Source organism: Bubalus kerabau, chromosome 20 (assembly GCF_029407905.1).
Source record: "Bubalus kerabau isolate K-KA32 ecotype Philippines breed swamp buffalo chromosome 20, PCC_UOA_SB_1v2, whole genome shotgun sequence".
Taxonomy (NCBI): domain Eukaryota; kingdom Metazoa; phylum Chordata; class Mammalia; order Artiodactyla; family Bovidae; genus Bubalus; species Bubalus kerabau.
The window spans coordinates 50,741,146-50,757,465 of NC_073643.1; the positions used below are offsets into that span (position 1 = coordinate 50,741,146).

Sequence of the window (16,320 nt, forward strand, 5' to 3'; positions counted from 1 at the left end):
ACAATGGTTGTGGGTACAGCAATTCTGAAACTGCTTTTGTGTGGGATTAGGCAAATAAGTAAATGATTTGAGGTTGATGTGAACCAAGGTTCCGACTATAGGAGAAGGGAGGATAATTATAGATTTGGGAAAGAATGGAAGGGCACACTGGAATCGGAGAAACAGACAGAGATAGATGTGTTTATTTACATGTACATATTTCCTAGTCCTCTTTGCTGCCAGGACTGAAAAGCAAAAACACGCAGTTCCAAAGAGCACACCTCTGCCCAGATCTTGGATTCTCAATATCATCTCCTGCTTTAGGGAGCCCCTGTGGAGAAATGGCTGATTCTAGGTTTGTACAAGATGAGCCTGGAATGTCATGTGATAACCAGAACCTAAGGAAGTGCTCACAAAATAATGTAGACACAGGAGTTAGCCTGAAGGACCTTCTGCTAGCCAAAGCAGGGACAACTTGAGGATCAAAACAGCAACAGTCTCGTCCAAATAACAGAGAACTGGACCATTCAACGTCAACTATAGCACAGATATTGAATATAATCGGAACCCACGGGTCCATACTGATAATAGGGAAAGAAAGGTGACTGTTATTAATAAATACAGAAGAAATGATGGAATTAGATAAAAATTTGCAACCATCGTAGCAAAAATTCATTGAAGTCATCAATTTCAGGTAAAAATTGTCACTGAATGTAAAAGCTAGCAGGTGAAAGTTGATAAGGAATGGGACATTTACACTCAAAATATTTCCCAACAGATTACTGATCAATTACAAATGGGGGAAATGATAACTTCCCCGTGGAACAACCTGGTGGACATGACTTTGAGCAAAGTTACATCACCAAGGATGGGATACGTCCCTCCTAATATAGTACACCAAGGACATGTCATTCACATAACGTTCCTGCCAAACTGCAATGCCTGAATCTAATTATTGCAAAATATCAGACAAACGTGAACTGAGAGAGCCTATAGAACAACTGACCTGTACTCTTTAGGAGTGTCAAGAGTGTCCAAAGTTATGGAGAGAAAAGAAAAGGCTCAAGAATGGTTTCAGATTAAAGGAAACCAAAGAGAATGACAACGAAATGCAGGGTATGACCCAGCACTGGGTCCTGACCTGCTGTCTAGTATCTGCTCCCCTCGTCTGTGGACAGAGTAAACTGGGGTGATAATTACCACTCCTTTCATGACAGCAGAGCTGAAACCCTCACAAATATTCTCAACTCATTTATAATAGACAAAAGATACACATGGGTGTTTGGTGGCAAGACATGAGAAATGCTTGATTTGCCTGGCCGTGTCTGGACTGAAGAATCACCAGATGGGCCCCCACATGACAGCTCTGAGTGGAGGGGAAGGGTCCCTTTCAGAGGCTCAGTGATCAGAGGAGGACAGTTGTTACAAGGACCAACATAGACTGTGACCACAGTGGGTGGGAGCGTGTGCATGACTGGTGTTCACCCGTGTGAGTGGTCACTCCCTGGAGTGGGGCTGGAAATGCTGTGTGGTGTGGCAAGTCGCCCTGGAGAGCAAGGAGGCCCGGGCCTGGTGCAGCTATGGCACAGACAAGCAGAGACCAGGGAGTAAGCCGATACAATGTTTAATAAACATGCCTGTGCGTGCCTGACGTGCAGCCTACCTCTCTTGTTTATTCATTTTTTTTTTGATGGTGAAAGATTTTCATAAACAAAAATTATGACTTCACAGAGAATTCATTTATTTTTTTGCCATACATCTTGTGGGATCTTAATTCCCCAACCAGGGGTCGAACCTGTGCCCCCTGCAGTGAAAGCAGAGTCTTAACCACTGGACCGCCAGGGAAATCCATCATCTCACCTCTCTTGGATGGACAGTTAGGCCACAGAGGATGCCCTGGGTGGATGTGGGACCCACCCACTCTTAGTTTGTGCCCCCCTAACTACACAGCCTTGAATAGGCTGCTGTATTCGTGTTGCAGTCCATCACACCCATCACCTTAGGAGGTGAGACTGAGGCCACAGCCATGCCAGAACCAACAAGGATCAGAGGGAGAGGGAATCCCTGGAACACAGGAGGGAGATGTGAAGGCAGGAAGTTGATATGGGATTGAGGATGATGGTTGAGCTCCTGCCCAGGGGGCGGGAGGGTTGGGCAGACAGCTCAGAGGTGAATCTCTAGCAGGTAGCGCAGGCGGCACTGGCTCTCCTGGTAGATGAGATATTCACTCTGGGAAAAGTTGGAGCTTCTGAAATCTGGGCAGGGCACGGGCTGGCCCTGGGGCACCACTACTCGCTGGCCATCTAGCTCCAGCTCGGTGTCCCGGGTTGGATCTGCAGGGCACAGCAAGGGCCATGGGTCACCCGCGGGCCACTGGTCCTTGGCTTTACCAGTTAGTCCTATCCCCTATGCTCTTCTGTCACAGGGAGTGCCCACTCATTCCCCCCAGCCAACCTCCAAACTGCTGCACAGGGTGGGCCTTCTGCCTGGAATCTCCTCCCCCATTTCTCTGCCTGGGAAATGCTTGCTCATCTTTCCACGCTCAATGACACCTCCTCTTTGAAGCCCTCCTGGATGCCCAGGAATGATTTGTTGAATCAGTGAGTGTATGTTGAATGACAAAGTGAAGGACTGCAGTGAAGAAGCCGGCTTCTTCTTGTCCTTCTTCACAGTCCCTTTCCTGCTCACCTTCTCCCTGAAAGTGTCCTGCTTCATCTCAGCCTCACCTCTAATGCTTAGGCCTGTCCAGCTTCCTGAGACTCACCAGGCTCTGTGTGGCCACGGGCAATGACACTGTCGAAGCCAGAGGGTGGCTGCTTCAATCTGGGCTCATCGACGGTGATGTGGTACTCTCTGCCCAGTGCCACCTCACCCAGGAACATGTAGCCAATGTGATGGGCCCCGCAGGACATGCCAGTAACTGGGGGCACAGGAAGGCTCCGGGTAGGCAGACTGGCCTCTGCCTGACTCCCTGGGCCCCTGCTGCACTGTTATCTCCTTTGGCTTTGCTGCCCAGGCCTTCTTCCATCCTTCCTCCCACCATTTCTCCAGGCTCCTTGTCCCTGCCTGCTTCTTTTCTCCTCTCAGCTCCCTGAGGCCAGGCCTCTGCCACCCTCACCAAGGTCGGAAATGGCCTTTCAGTGACCATATCTGGGGCGGGGGCTCTTCTGGCCTGCTCTGCTGATTTTGCCACTGGCCTCCTTCACCCTCTATCCTGGGATCCTCGCAAAGATCTCCTGAGGCCACTCTCCTCTCCTTCTTAGGCTCTTCTGCCCTCCTAGTGGGCTCCCAGGCCTTGAGCAACCTTCAGCCCCATCTGTTTTTAGACGACTCCTCCAACCTTGCTCTCCTGAGTGGTGGTGGTCTCCAATAATGTGGTCAACCTGGACCAAGGAGCCAGTATAGGGAGATCACCTCAGTGAGGACACCTCTGGACAGAAACTTGGGGGGCATCAGAGACACCCTCCACCCTTTCCCACATGCTGCCCACCCCACCTCTCACATACTCGTCTCCTGGCTTCTCTCCTCCTCCTCCTCCACCTCCACTGCCCTGGACTGGGTGCCCATCATAGTTGGCCTGGATGGGAACACAGCCTCCCAGCAGCCTCTGACCTTAACCACCCTCCCTGTGGCTGCAGCCAGGTTCAACTGTACTCCCCATCTTTCTCTGAATAGGTTCCTTTGATCGTCCTGGGCCCCAAGCCCCCCATCCACACCAGGCATTTTCTCTAAGCTTTGTTTCAGGCTGTGCTCAGAGATGCTGACCTGCTGCAGCCTCCCAGGCTTTGTGCCACACCCGGGCTACTTTACCTCAAAGGCTCCTCTTTCACCAACCCCCTCTCCAGGTCAGGTTGGCACCTTCATCCTATCCACATTGCCTCCCTCAGGAAGCTGTCCTGGCCACCGGATGCCTCCTGAGTCCCCCAACCGCCAGGATTCCCCACTGAGCTCTCGAGTCAATAAGCATCCAAGAGATCCACTCCTGGGTCCACCACCAATTGAACAAGCACCGGGCCCCATGCTCCTTAGTGTCCCCATGCCCACCCAGGACTTGGCTCTGAGGGACGCCTCACCATAGCCAGCCGACTTGCTGTTCTCTGAGGCGAAGTAGATGCCATTGCCGACCCGGCCTCCAGAATGTGGCACAATGCGGAGCCCACTGGTGAGGATGGCGGCTACCACGGCCACGTTGGTGCCATGCCACAGTAGCTTCCGATTGCCCAGCTTGGCATGGACCTGGAACCGATCTCCCTGGGGTGGGGGAAGGTGGGAACCAGAAGAGTCATGCTCCCCAAGCTCAGATGCTTCTGTCTGCCATCAGAAGAGATAACCAAGGCCAAGGGCCCCCTGGCCACTCACACACTCATGCACACATGCACAAGCCCTAGGCCTGGTGGAAACCACTCAGAGTGGCTCAGCCTACTCCCTAAGGAGCGGGTAAGCCAAGGCCTTCTCCCTCAGGGAGAAGGTAGTGGTGACGGGGGGACTCTCCCTCACCTCCCCTTCTCGGTCCACCTTCCAAACATGTTGAAGAGCAGGAGGCCTGTCGCTGTTGCTAGTCTGTTTTAAGTAGGTATGTACCACCTGCAGGGACAGCAGAAGTTCGGTGTCAAGAGCAAGAGACATGTGGACCAAGCTCCTCTTGTCCCCCAGTCCCAGGGCTCTCCTCAGGGTCTGGAGACACAGTGAGAGAAGGCCCAGGCCGAGGGAGCCCTCTGGGCACCTGGAGGGCAGACAGGCAGAGGAACAGTGCCCACTGCTAGCTTGGCTTCTCTGTGGGGCCCGGCCCACCTTGTACTCAGGGGTCTCTGGGCCCAGCAGCTGGAGCTGGCACTTGAGGAGCTGGTAATCTCGGTCCAGTGGGTGTGGCACTTCCTCCACTTTCTTTGTTTCCTCAGTGGCGGCCTGCAGGGTCTGGGCCAGCTCGATGTCCGCCAGGACCTAAGGTGATGGGCACTGGCAGCTTGGCTGTCCTCTTGACCCTCCCTCGCCCTCCCACCTGACTAGGGCTGTGGCTGCCCCACCTGTGTATCCACCTATTCAGCTGCACCTCATCTATCTGCCTGGCCTTCCCCTCCTCTGTCCTTTGGTCTGCTCGTCACAGTCCATCTCTCTGTCCCCCATCCCCCTGTCTGTCTGCTTTGTAACCTGCCAGCCCTCACCAGCAACATGTCCTTCTTGGCCTGCAGAAGCTCAGGGGAGTTGATGGGCGGGGGCCGGCTGCGGCCAAAGTTGTGGGGAATGACAGTGTAGAAGTGGGAGGACAGCTCCTCCAGGCTGCGCCCACTATCTGTGGGGGCTTTCAAGGCCGCCTCCACTTCCTCCAAGGCCTCGAAACCCCGGGCGATCTGCTGCTTGCTCAACTTCCCTAGTGGCATCTTCTTCACATCTGGGAGGATGGGGAGAGTGAGGGGTCCGTCCCGCAGCCTTGCCACCCCCAGGCCCCTGCTACCCTGCCCGCCCCTGACTCCTCACCCAGCTTCATGAGGGCCATGGCATTCTGGAACATGTCCTTGCTGAAGATGTTGGTGATGAGCTTCTGCGTAGCTGCGTCCAAGGAGCAGGGCCGCACCCGCTGAACCACAGCCTTCACTGGGCCTCCGTCCACCTAGGGGTAAAGGACACACACGGGCAGGAGCAGCTGGGCTGGGCACCTGCAGCCAGAGCAGGTCGAGGCTAGAGAGCGAGGCCTGTCCTGAGGGCGCTCAGCCAGGCAGTAGTGTCCCCGCCCTCGGCCCAGGCCCACCCTTCCTCCCTGGCCACTTCACCTTCACCACGACTTCCTGGGCCTCGTCCTCTCTCTGCACCTCGATAAGTGTATACTTGCCGGGCTGGGCCACAAAGTGGTCCCGCTCTGCCCAGCTGTTCTTGGTCTTGTCCCGAAATTTCTTCTCAAAACTCTTCTTTGCATCCTCCAGTGACTCGAAGGGGCTGAGCTTTGACCGGCCCACCTCTCCCTGTAAGCGACACAGCCACAGTGCCTGCCACAAATGCTTGCTTGCCTCTGTTGTGCCGGCCTGTGCCAAGTGCCCCTGGGCGTCAGAGACGGGGCAGGGCCACAGTCAGTGGCTGTGGCCTTTCGGCCTGCGTAAGCTGTGGGGACCCTTGGGGGCAGGAGGCATGCACTGAGCAGGGAGAGGTGGGGAGGAGCGGGGCACAGGATGGCTGGGTGGCACTTACCACGCGTCCCCAGCGGGTCCAGCAGAAGAAGCAGTCAGCATCTTTCAGCAGCTGGATGATGTAGAACTTGTTGTTGTTTCTCTCAATGTTGGTTTGGTTCAGGGTGCAGTCGTAGTCTTCATGCACCTGTGGCCAGAGCAGGTGCAGGGAGGGCAGGCTGGCTTGGGCACCCCAGGGCTACCTGGCTGGACGCTGACAGGAATCAGACTGCACTGGGGCATCAGAGGAGGCCCTGTCCGGGAACCCTGCCTTAAAATGTGGGAGGGGAACGCCTGAGAAGCTCAGGGGCTTGCCCTGATGTCTGAAGCGCAGACACTGCCTGGATCTGCCTGACCTGCCTGGATCTGATGGGCTATAGCCCTGCCTGACCTCTGGGGTCTCGGGAGAACACAGCTTTCTTGGGAGCCTGGAACCACCTGGCCAGAGCCAAGGTGGTGGGGAGCAGGTCTGAGTGTCCTTGTACCCAGGAGGGAGCAGGCATCGGGACTGCCCGGGGACTACAGCTTACCTGGGTTCCAGGGTTGCAGCTGAGTGGACATGAGGGGTCCACTCGGGCTATGCACTTCTCTGTGGGTGCGGCCTTAAGGGCCTCAGCAGTGGAACGGAAACTGTCCTCTTCTTCTGCCCCCTGTCGCCCCTTCGTCTTCTCAGGACCCTCATGCTGCACTTGGAGCTTGTGCTTTGGAACCATGGCTGTTCTGTGGCACAGAGGAGTCCCTCAGACCTCCACGGCCTTTGTACCTGACCTGGCTGCCACAGCACCAACTTGCCCCACTCTGAGTTTGCCTTTGGTAACCTTCTGCCTCCATTTCCGACCCCCCTCCCCTAGTCCCTGACCAAAACCAAATCTCTGCACACCGGACAGACCTCTCTCTCTAGTCACTTGGGCCAGGCCCGGCCTCTGTACAATCTTCCCAGTTTGGTTAAGGAAGAGGGGCTCTCCACCCTCTCTAGCTCTCCTGTGTGTACTGAGGTGGAAAGGAAAGTGAAAGGAAAATCTACCCCTTCCCACTTCTGGGCTCCTCCTTGCAGAGCACTCTCTGTTCCTCCCCCCTCTCAGCTGACTTGGACCTGGCATGGCTGCTGGGCTGAGTCACATCAGCTATGGAGGAGAGTCGGCAGTGGCTCCGGGGGGCAGCACTCCTGAGGCCAGCTCTGTCTCTCCAGAGCTTGGGACCCAGTAGCACAGAAACTCTTCCCATCAGACTTCTGGGATGCCAGTCCGGGTCCTGGACCAGTGGCACCGAACTGGCAAAAGCCAGTCACACCCACCCTGCCCTGTCCTGCCCTGTGGAGGGCTGTAGGCAGAGCCATAGGGCACTCACCTAAGAGAAGCAGGGACCTGGGAGAAGTGGTGGCCACCGGGTCAGTACCTCCTAGGCAGTCAGTTCTAACAACCGTCTGTAAGCCTTAGGGGAGCAGGGATGAACTGGGTGTGGATAGGATTCCAGTAATTTGGTCACCAGTCTGGTGAGTCAGAGGCTGGGCAGGCCGAGCCGGGGCAGCCTGTCCCATGAATGGGTGAACACTTGACCTGGACAGAGCCAAGGCCCAGGGGACTGACGCACCCTTAGCGGTGCACATCTCGCCTGAGGAGGCATGCAATACGTGTCCACTGGTTTGTCAAGTGACCTTGGCCGCAAGTGCAGGCATTGCCTTCCTCTCCCAGGGACTGCCTGGCTCCCTCTCCCCCGGTTACTAGGGAGTCAGACCCTCACCCTGGTCCCCGCCCCTGACGGGGAGGAGTCACGGTCCAGGGAAAGGGACCCTGCATCTCTGACGCCCCCCAGCGTCCAAAGGGCGCAAACACAGAGAAGGCGTCGGAGTCCGACCCCTCTTCAGACGTCAGTCAGCGGCGGGGCGCATGCGCCACAGTCGTTGGCCGGAAGCGCCGGGAAGAGGCTTGCTTCCTTTACCGTCTGAGCCAGGGCGCAGGAGCCTATAGGAGCTTTGGGAGGCGGGGCCACAGGCATTTACCCTATGGGAGCTTGGGGGCGTGGCAGAACCTATCCAAGGACCCAATAGAGCTGTGGGAGGCGGGACCTATAGGGCGGTGGGAGCCTATCCCAGAGGGGAGTCGGGTGGGACTGCCCGGGTTTAGCCGCCACGTGAATTCTCTAGCTGCGGCTGCAACACGCACCGTGGGCAGCATGTCGGCGACAGGGCCGGCTGGTAAGAGGGGAAAGCCGGCCTCAGGGGCCGGGGTTGGTGCGGAGGCCTTCAAGCGGCGGCGAAAGGTGAGCATGGCGCTTTGGCAGGCGGGAATCTAGCCTGCCTATTGGGACCACCTTAATCCCATCCGGGGGTCCCGGCCCCGGTCCCCTCGCCCCGGGACCCAGGTTGGAGTCAGCTTCTTCCCTTTCTCCGTGCGTCAAATCCTGAAAAGTCTTTCACTTGAGCCAGGGGCCACTGCCTTTCCCAGTGGCTCTCGAGGGACCCTAAGGGACTCGTGGTCAGAGCCCGAGTGGTCGGGACCCCTGACCAAAAACGTATTATGTAATTCCCAGGGCGACTCCTTTGGGGACAAGGTCAAGTCCAAGGGTGGCGGCAAGATGAATGAGGAGATCTCGAGCGACTCGGAGAGTGAGAGGTGAGCTCTTTTTTTCCACCTAGTGGAAAGGAACCCTGGGACCCATGGTGTATGCAAGGAATCCTCAGTTGAAGGGGCGCTAGAACTGGGCCAGCACCCAGGATCTCAGGTCTTGACTCTTTCCTCCACTTTCTGACCCTGAGAACTGTCATTTCCTTCTCTGCAGGGTCTCTGTGTGGGGAGGACCCCCAGTCCCAATGGGAGACCTGCTGAACCTTCCTGGCTCATGACAGGGAGCTGAACTCCAAGCAAGGGGAGGATACAAGAAATGCTTGTTAGTTCTTCACAATTTCAGTTACTGAGAGTGCCAGGCACTAGTTTCATTGTTTTGAGAACAGAGATGAGCAGGCAGGTGAAGACAGAGTGTGTTGTGATGGGAGGCATATCTTAGAGCTGTGTGTTGTGGGAACAGAGAAGGGGAGTTTAAATAGGGCTTGGAGAGATCAGGAGGGCTTCCTTATGGAGAGGTAGGGAATGCATTCAGGAATCAGAGAAAAGTCTAGGGGTTAAACGGGCTAAATGGAAGATGGAGAGGGTGGAAGGGCAGGTGGTACGTGCATCCAGATTGTGAAGGGCTTTGTGTACCTCATTCATTCTGCAGGTGATGGGGGTGAAAACATACTGCGGAGTTCAAAGGGAGCTAGCAAGTGTCAGGCCTGACCTTGTGGAATGGAAGCTGTCACACCAGGAAATCCTGGTGCCTTCCTTAACAGTTGGCTTTAGAGGATTTTCCTGGTGGTCCAGTGGCTAAGAATCCACCTGCCAATATGGGTTCAATCCCTGGTCTGGGAAGATTCCACATGCCACAGGGCAGCTAAGACTGTGTGTCACGACTACTGAGCCCACACAACCTAGAGCCTGTGCTCTTCAGCAATAGAAGCCACCACAGTGAGAAGCTCGTGCACCACAGCTAGAGAATAGTCCCCACTTGCCACAACTAGAAAAAGCCCAGGCACAGCAACAAAGACCTAGCGCAGCCAACAAATAAATAAATACAAATGCTAAATTATTATTTTTTTAAAGTTGGCTTTAGAAATTCTGCCTCTAAATGTTGAGTACATGTTGGTCTTAACCTGTTCTCAGAAGGACTTTATATACTTTTTGTAGTCCTGAGGTTACTGCAGGTGTGTGTGTGCCAGGCCCTGTGTGAAACACTTTGAAATATTTTTAAAATGTGTTGTGAAATTTATTAGCTACAGAAGAGTTAATGAAATGTAATTGTACCATAGACAGTAATGATGAAATGATGGACCTCTGTGCACCCACCAGAACTAGACCTGGGCAGAAATGTAGAAGACCCAACTGCCATTCCTGACTTGAGTTAATAATTTCTTTGGTTTCCTTTCTTCCTTTTTCTTTATCTCCTTTTTTTCCTTTTCTGATTCAGGTGTAATTTACATACAGTGATATTTGTTTCTTAGTGTACCTTTCTGTGAGTTGTAACAGGCTCATATAAACTGCCACCGCTCTGAAGATAGAGAAGGGTTTTACCACCCTCCAAAATTCCCCCTGGCTCCTTTGTAGTCAGTTCCTCTCTTTCTCTCCCCCCTGGTAACTGCTATCCCTAGAATTTTGCCTTTTCCAGAATGTTATATGAGTGGAATTATAATGGTGTGTGCTTCTCTTGATTTTCTTTAGAGTTCTGTCTCCTGTGTGCGAACCCTAAACAAAGATTTATTCCTTTGAGTAAACTGAGTAGAAGTGTAGACCTTGGTTATATGAGGGAAGGGCAGCAACTCTGTCGGCTGAAGACTTGCTTGGCGCTGGGTACTAACTGGTCTCAAGAACATGAGGCCTTGGCTTCCCTGAGAATTTCCAATGTCCCTTCTGGGGAAGCTATGGGCAAGGTCATGGATGAGTCTTGGAAACAGTTGGGGTACCTGACAGGGACTAGATATCTGCAGGCACGTGATCAGAGGGAACAGGCGGCCCTGGGTTTTCTGCTTCTGAGTTCCCATGACCTACCTCCAGCTCCCAGGAGCAAGTCAGCGTAGGACTCATCTTAAGTGAGGGAAGTGGAGGGGAAATCAAGGTCTTCACAAGGTCCAGCCAGACCCAGTTAAGCTTCACCTGGAATCCCATCCTCAGGGAAGAGGATGGTGCTTCAGCAGTGAGGATGGGGCAATGATAGTCCCAATATGTCTGCCTCTTGGTTTCTCACGTCAGATCTGGGTTGGCGGCTCCCTTGTGTCTGGGGGTGGTTGTTGTTTTGAGATCTACCTTTTCTGCTTTCCATGTTGGATCTTCTGTTTCTTGTCTCCCATGCCTGGATCAGACAGTAGAGAATCAGCCTGTAATGCAGGAGACCCAGGTTCTATCCCTGGGTCGGAAAGCTCCCCTGCAGAAGGGAATGGCAGCCCACTTCGGTATTCTTCAGTATTCCCAATCCACTTCGGTATTTCCTTCAGAAGGGAATGGCAACCCACTCTCAGTATTTACGGAGGATTCTGTGAACAGAGGAGCCTGGTGGGCTACAGTCCATGAGGTTGCAAAGAGTTGAACATGACTGAGCAACTAACACTTCCACACCTTCCCCATTCTTAGGTCAGTCTTCTTGTTCGGGAAACACACCCTCCATCCTTAAAAGGAGAAGGGACCAATTCTGTGGCACCTTGTACCCCTGAAAATATCTTCGTTCATCACTGATGGCTTAACTTGGCCCGCCATTCCAGTGGTTAGCATTTTACTCCGAGTTTTGTGTGTGCAGTTCCTTTGTGTCCTGCTCTCAGGGCTGGTGTTGAGGGATGTCTGGAGTCATTTTGATTCTTGACCCTTTGAACATGATCCGATTCTTCTTGGACCTATAGAACCTTCTCTTTCCCTCCAGAGTTGAGAGACTTCACAGTTATGTCTTTAGGTTTGGGGCCTATTTTCACCCTTATGTTGGTCCCTGGATGGGCCCTTTCAGTTTGGTAAGTTACATCTTTTTTCAGTTTTCTGTGTGTGTGGTCACTGGCCATGAAGGCTGGCAGGGATGGAGGTGGTCAAGTGGCAGGGAAAGCAGTGAGGAGGCAGAGTCCCAGTGGCCAGAGGAGTGGGCCGAACCTCCTCAAACCCAGCCCGCTCCTGCCCACAGTCTAGCTCCCAGGAGGACTGAGGAGGAGGAGGAAGAGGAGCTGGAGGAGACCGCACAGGAGAAGAAGCTGCGCTTGGCCAAGGTCTACCTGGAGCAGCTCAGGCAGCAAGGTGAGCCTGTGGGCTGGGCAGGTGAGGGGCACGGCCTGTGCCCCTTGGTGGGTGACTGATGCAGGTACCTGGTGGGCAGCCGGGGCTGCAGGTTCTGGCTGCCCTATGGGAGGGTGGCTGTGAGCTCTGATGGACCTCCTCGGGTGGGCCAGGCTTCATGGGGCTTTAGACTGATCTGATAAGCAAAGCTAGAGGGTGGGCAGGAGGAGATCATCCAGCCCTCCCTGCCCTACCCCCCATGCCCCGCCGCCTTTGCCCAAGGTGGTCTGAACTTCCGTGGGACACAGCCCAAGTGTTCAGGGCCTAGGACTGAGGCGGCACGTTGGGACGGGAAGGGAAAAGTGGAGTCTTGGCCTGGGTTTACTTGGGCTCCTCTTTCCTCCACAGAGGAGGAGAAGGCTGAGGCCCGCGAATTTGAGGAGGACCAGGTGGCAGGGAGGCTGAAGGAGGATGTGGTGAGTGTGGAGGGAGAGTGGTGGCAGGGAAGGGATGGGATTTGTCTGCTTCTGGGATCTCATTCCTCTCCTCTTCACGCAGCTCGAGCAGAGGGGCAGGCTGCAGAAGTCAGTGGCAAAGGAGGTGAGTGGGCAGGGCACTTTGGTGTCAGATTGGAGGGAATCACCTGGGTCGGTGGGCAAATGGCCCAATTGGGGACTCAGGCTGTGGGGTCTTTGCTGTGAAACGTAGTGGGCACCTGGCCAGACAGGGTCAGTCCTTGCAACCTTGGGTTTGGCTTTCCTTCTTGGCAGTGTGGTGGGAAAGAGTGGCGTGTGTGTGTGTGTGTGTGTGTGTGTGTGTGTGTGTGTGTGGAGGGGGGCCTTCCTGCCCCCAGTCGCAGTGACCCAGCCCCTGCCTGCCTAGATCCAGGCCCCAGACCCGGCTGACATTCGAATCTTACGTGGCCACCAGCTGTCTATCACATGTTTGGTTGTCACCCCTGACGACCTGGCCATCTTTTCTGCTGCTAAAGACTGCACCATTATTAAGTGTGAGTGAGTGCCTGGGTGGGGGTGCAGCCCCAAGGGATCATCTGGGAGGGCTGGTCTGGGGAGGAGGGAATAAGCAGGGAAGACGGAGGCCTGATGGGGAAAGCTTCTGGAGGCAGGTTTGCTCCCTGAGAGGTGTTTTCTGGGTGACGGTGGAAGTGTCTGCCCAGGAGTGGGGCTTTGTGAGCTCTCTGTCAATGTCATCGGAGATGATGGAGGAGAGGCGGGGTGGTGATTTAACAGGAATTGATGCTGCAGGTGGGCAGTTGGACTAGAGGATGCTTGAGGCTCCGCACAGCCCTGGGATTGAGTTCCTGGTCCTCCTGGGTTCCCAGCCTTTGACCGTTGAGGGCTGGCCTCCTCCACCCACAGTAGTAACAGGAAGAGCTCGCACCATCAGCCCCAAGCACTTCCCTGTCCCTTCTCTTCCGGGCTTCCTGGCTGCCCTTTGGGATTACTGGCCCCACTTGACGGATGAGGAAACTGAGCTGACTTGTCCAGGGGCTCACAGTGGCTGAGCCAGATCTTCTGACCTGAGGCCAGGACTTTTTCCATGGTCCCATGGGGCCCTTAAAGGGGGCTACCAGACGCCTACCCCAGTCCTAGCAGCATCTGTCTTCCCCTTGGTGCCAGGGAGCGTGGAGAGTGGACGGAAACTTCATGTGATCCCTCGAGCCAAGAAGGGCGCCGAGGGGCAACCCCCTGGCCACAGCACCCATGTCCTCTGCATGGCCATCTCTTCCGATGGCAAGTACTTGGTAAGGCTGCGTTGGCCCCGGGGGTGGGTGAGAGGTGTGGGCACACAGTCGGTACCTCTGGCCATGGTCCTTGTCCCCATAGGCTTCAGGCGACCGCAGCAAGCTTATTCTCATTTGGGAGGCCCAGAGCTGCCAGCACCTGTACACCTTCACGGGACACCGGGACGCTGTGTCGGTAAGGAGCTGGGTCTCCTTCAGTGGACATTTCTCAAGCACCTGAGTGGGCCAGGCTTGGTGCTGGGCTCCAGGGAATGGCGTGAATGAGGCAGAGGGTCCTCATTCTCATAGAACCTGCACGTCGGTGTATAGGACAGAAACAGGGGGAAGCGATGGGGAAGAGCTGGGGGAGATTGAGGCGAGCTTGCCTAGGGAGGAGGTGGCCTCCGAGGAGTCTGTACCTGCTTGACAAGGGCAAGTGAGTGTGCCTCTGGCTCCACGTAGAGCCCCACAGAGCACTCTCGAGGGGGCTCCCTGGGCCTGACCTCTGTCTCGCCTGCTGTAGCCCAGGTCCCCTTCTTCCCTCTTTCCATGAACTCCCAGGGGCTGGCGTTCCGCAGAGGCACCCACCAGCTCTACAGCACATCCCATGACCGCTCTGTGAAGGTGTGGAATGTGGCAGAGAACTCCTATGTGGAGACGCTGTGAGTGTGCCTGGGGAGAGGGCATGCACTCGTGTGTGTTCAGGTTCATGGGTGACCTCATCGTCCATCTGTCCCCTGCTCCAGCTTCGGGCACCAGGACGCTGTGGCTGCACTGGATGCTCTGAGCAGGGAGTGCTGTGTGACCGCTGGGGGCCGGGACGGGACCGTGCGTGTGTGGAAGATCCCCGAGGAGTCCCAGCTTGTCTTCTATGGCCACCAGTAAGGCGGCCTGCTGTGCCCAGCGTGGGGGGCAGCGTGGGCTGGGGGTGAGGCTGGGCCATGCCCCTCACAGCTCCTTTCTCAGGGGCTCCATCGACAGCATCCAGCTCATCAATGAGGAGCACATGGTGTCGGGTGCAGACGACGGGTAAGAGCTGCCTCCCACCCCTGCCCCAGGCTTGCTGCATAGAAAATCCCCCTGGTCGGGAGCTGGAGTAGCCGCTTTCCATAGGTGGGACATTGAGGCAGAGAGCGCAGGTCACCCTGTCTGCTTCGCGTGGCTGTTGTGCACTTGGTCCCTTCCTGCCATGTGGCCCTCTGCCCTGCCTCTGACCGCTCACTCACCCTGCTCCCTGTCCACAGTTCCGTGGCCCTGTGGGGCCTCTCCAAGAAGCGGCCACTTGCCCTGCAGCGTGAGGCCCATGGGCTGCGGGGGGAGCCAGGCTTGGAGCAGCCCTTCTGGGTGTCGTCAGTCGCAGCCCTGCTCAACACAGACCTTGTGGCCACAGGTGGGTCCCCCGTGTGGCAGAGAGGAGGTTATCCCAGGGTAGGCTGCTGAGGGGGTTGCTCACTGTCTCTCTGTCTCCCAGGCTCCCACAACAATTCTCTGCGGCTCTGGCAATGTGGAGAGGGCTTCCGGCAGCTTGACCTTCTCTACGACATCCCCCTGGTGAGTGGGGCTTGAATACCAGCCTGTCTTTACCACTCTCCCAAAGCCCCTTACCAGTCTTTTCCTGCCAGAAGGGTGGTTCCTCAGGGCAGGGCCAGCTGTGACTTCCCTTTGTAGCCCCAGCTCCTACAGGGCCTGCAGAAACTCTCCCTTCTTCCTCTCCCTTCTCCTCCTCCACTCCCCTCCCAAAGGAGTCCCAGGCCCTGTCCTGGGTCCTGGGGTACAAGGCAGGGAAGTGTGCACAGAGCACAGAGGGCCTGACCCTGTTCTGCATGACTGGTGCCGGGCTGAATGCCAGGCTAGCGTGTGGACTTGGGACAGCCTAGGGCAGAGTGGCAGTTCAGGGCTTGGTCGTGGAGTCTCCTGAGCCAGGATCCAGGCCATACTTGGTGCACACTGTCTCCCTAATCCCCACAAACTCTCTGCAAGGCCTGCGATCTACTTTCCCCATCTCACAGATGTGGAGGCTGAGGCCCAGGCGGCAGAGGGCAGAGCAGGGTGGACCTTTAACTGTGATGCTGGGGCTGTGGTGGAGGGTCTCTTCTCACATCTCACTACGTAGTCCTTCCCTCTTCTCAGGTGGGCTTTGTCAATAGCCTCAAGTTCTCCAGTGCCGGGGACTTCCTGGTGGCTGGGGTGGGGCAGGAGCACAGGTATGAGGCATGCCTCGAGGGGCGAGGGTGGGGCAGGTGGCACTGGCTGGGTGGGAACAGAGGTGGATGCTGCGGGGGGCTGGGCCTGGCCTCAGCGGCATCTCTCCCTCCCGCAGGCTTGGCCGGTGGTGGCGGATCAAAGAGGCCCGGAACTCTGTCTGCATCATCCCTCTCCGCAGGGCCCCCAGGCCCCCGGCTGCTGGCTCCTGACACTCACATCCCCTTTATTTAAGTTCTCCCCAGGTCATCCCCTGCTTTCTTTGTATTAAAAGTCTCCTCTTTTGGGCCTTGTCTCCTCCAGCTTCTTGGGTTGGGAGGGCAGAGATGGCTTAGTAAAGGCCTAGGGGCTTTAGCCTTTCCAGGGAATTTGGGGATGGGGCCCTCAGCTGGCTTCTGGCTCCTGGACCCTGAGTGTCCTCTGTGACCTCATTAGGCCAGCTTTCCACCCCCCTGCTCTG

General features: G+C 55.9%; 2 protein-coding genes across 7 annotated transcripts; one reads left to right on the forward strand and one right to left on the reverse strand.

Moving 5' to 3' along the window:
* Nucleotides 1-1,132: 1,132 nt before the first annotated feature.
* Nucleotides 1,133-7,792, reverse strand: PARP3 (poly(ADP-ribose) polymerase family member 3). Of its 5 annotated transcripts, none has more exons than XM_055558038.1 (11): nucleotides 7,485-7,775; nucleotides 6,668-6,852; nucleotides 6,160-6,285; nucleotides 5,748-6,011; nucleotides 5,455-5,587; nucleotides 5,142-5,368; nucleotides 4,771-4,920; nucleotides 4,477-4,563; nucleotides 4,053-4,230; nucleotides 2,744-2,899; nucleotides 1,619-2,312 (listed from the first exon to the last, which is right to left on the reverse strand). In XM_055558038.1, the coding sequence occupies exons 2-11, from the start codon at nucleotides 6,848-6,850 to the stop codon at nucleotides 2,143-2,145; spliced, it is 1,674 nt and encodes a 557-aa protein (XP_055414013.1). In that variant the 5' UTR covers nucleotides 6,851-6,852; nucleotides 7,485-7,775; the 3' UTR covers nucleotides 1,619-2,142. The 5 variants fall into 5 exon arrangements, with proteins under 5 accessions (XP_055414015.1, XP_055414013.1, XP_055414012.1 ...); XM_055558037.1 differs by lacking the exon at nucleotides 7,485-7,775 and adding an exon at nucleotides 7,027-7,151 and having other exon boundaries at nucleotides 6,668-6,857; XM_055558036.1 differs by having other exon boundaries at nucleotides 1,621-2,312; nucleotides 6,668-6,857; nucleotides 7,485-7,771.
* Nucleotides 7,793-8,199: 407 nt separating this feature from the next.
* On the forward strand, nucleotides 8,200-16,149 carry RRP9 (ribosomal RNA processing 9, U3 small nucleolar RNA binding protein). 2 transcript variants are annotated; one of them, XM_055558044.1, is made up of 15 exons: nucleotides 8,205-8,396; nucleotides 8,667-8,749; nucleotides 11,826-11,935; nucleotides 12,323-12,390; nucleotides 12,473-12,514; nucleotides 12,797-12,923; nucleotides 13,555-13,679; nucleotides 13,762-13,854; nucleotides 14,220-14,320; nucleotides 14,405-14,539; nucleotides 14,625-14,687; nucleotides 14,903-15,048; nucleotides 15,130-15,209; nucleotides 15,789-15,862; nucleotides 15,979-16,149. In XM_055558044.1, exons 1-15 carry the CDS (start codon nucleotides 8,310-8,312, stop codon nucleotides 16,070-16,072), a joined length of 1,428 nt encoding a protein of 475 aa, XP_055414019.1. In that variant the 5' UTR covers nucleotides 8,205-8,309; the 3' UTR covers nucleotides 16,073-16,149. The 2 variants fall into 2 exon arrangements, with proteins under 2 accessions (XP_055414020.1, XP_055414019.1); XM_055558045.1 differs by lacking the exon at nucleotides 15,789-15,862 and having other exon boundaries at nucleotides 8,200-8,396.
* The last annotated feature ends 171 nt before the right edge of the window (nucleotides 16,150-16,320 follow it).

Excerpts from the sequence above, each read along its gene's own strand:
- PARP3 (XM_055558038.1), bottom strand. The coding sequence starts at position 6,850 with ATGGTTCCAAAGCACAAGCTCCAAGTGCAGCATGAGGGTCCTGAGAAG. Across the intron at positions 5,369-5,454 it reads CATGGCCCTCATGAAGCTGG|ATGTGAAGAAGATGCCACTA; the intron begins GTGAGGAGTCAG and ends CCATCCTCCCAG. Across the intron at positions 2,900-4,052 it reads CAGCAAGTCGGCTGGCTATG|TTACTGGCATGTCCTGCGGG; the intron begins GTGAGGCGTCCC and ends CTGTGCCCCCAG.
- RRP9 (XM_055558044.1), top strand. The coding sequence starts at position 8,310 with ATGTCGGCGACAGGGCCGGCTGGTAAGAGGGGAAAGCCGGCCTCAGGG. Across the intron at positions 11,936-12,322 it reads GGAGCAGCTCAGGCAGCAAG|AGGAGGAGAAGGCTGAGGCC; the intron begins GTGAGCCTGTGG and ends TTTCCTCCACAG. Across the intron at positions 15,210-15,788 it reads TTCTCTACGACATCCCCCTG|GTGGGCTTTGTCAATAGCCT; the intron begins GTGAGTGGGGCT and ends CCCTCTTCTCAG.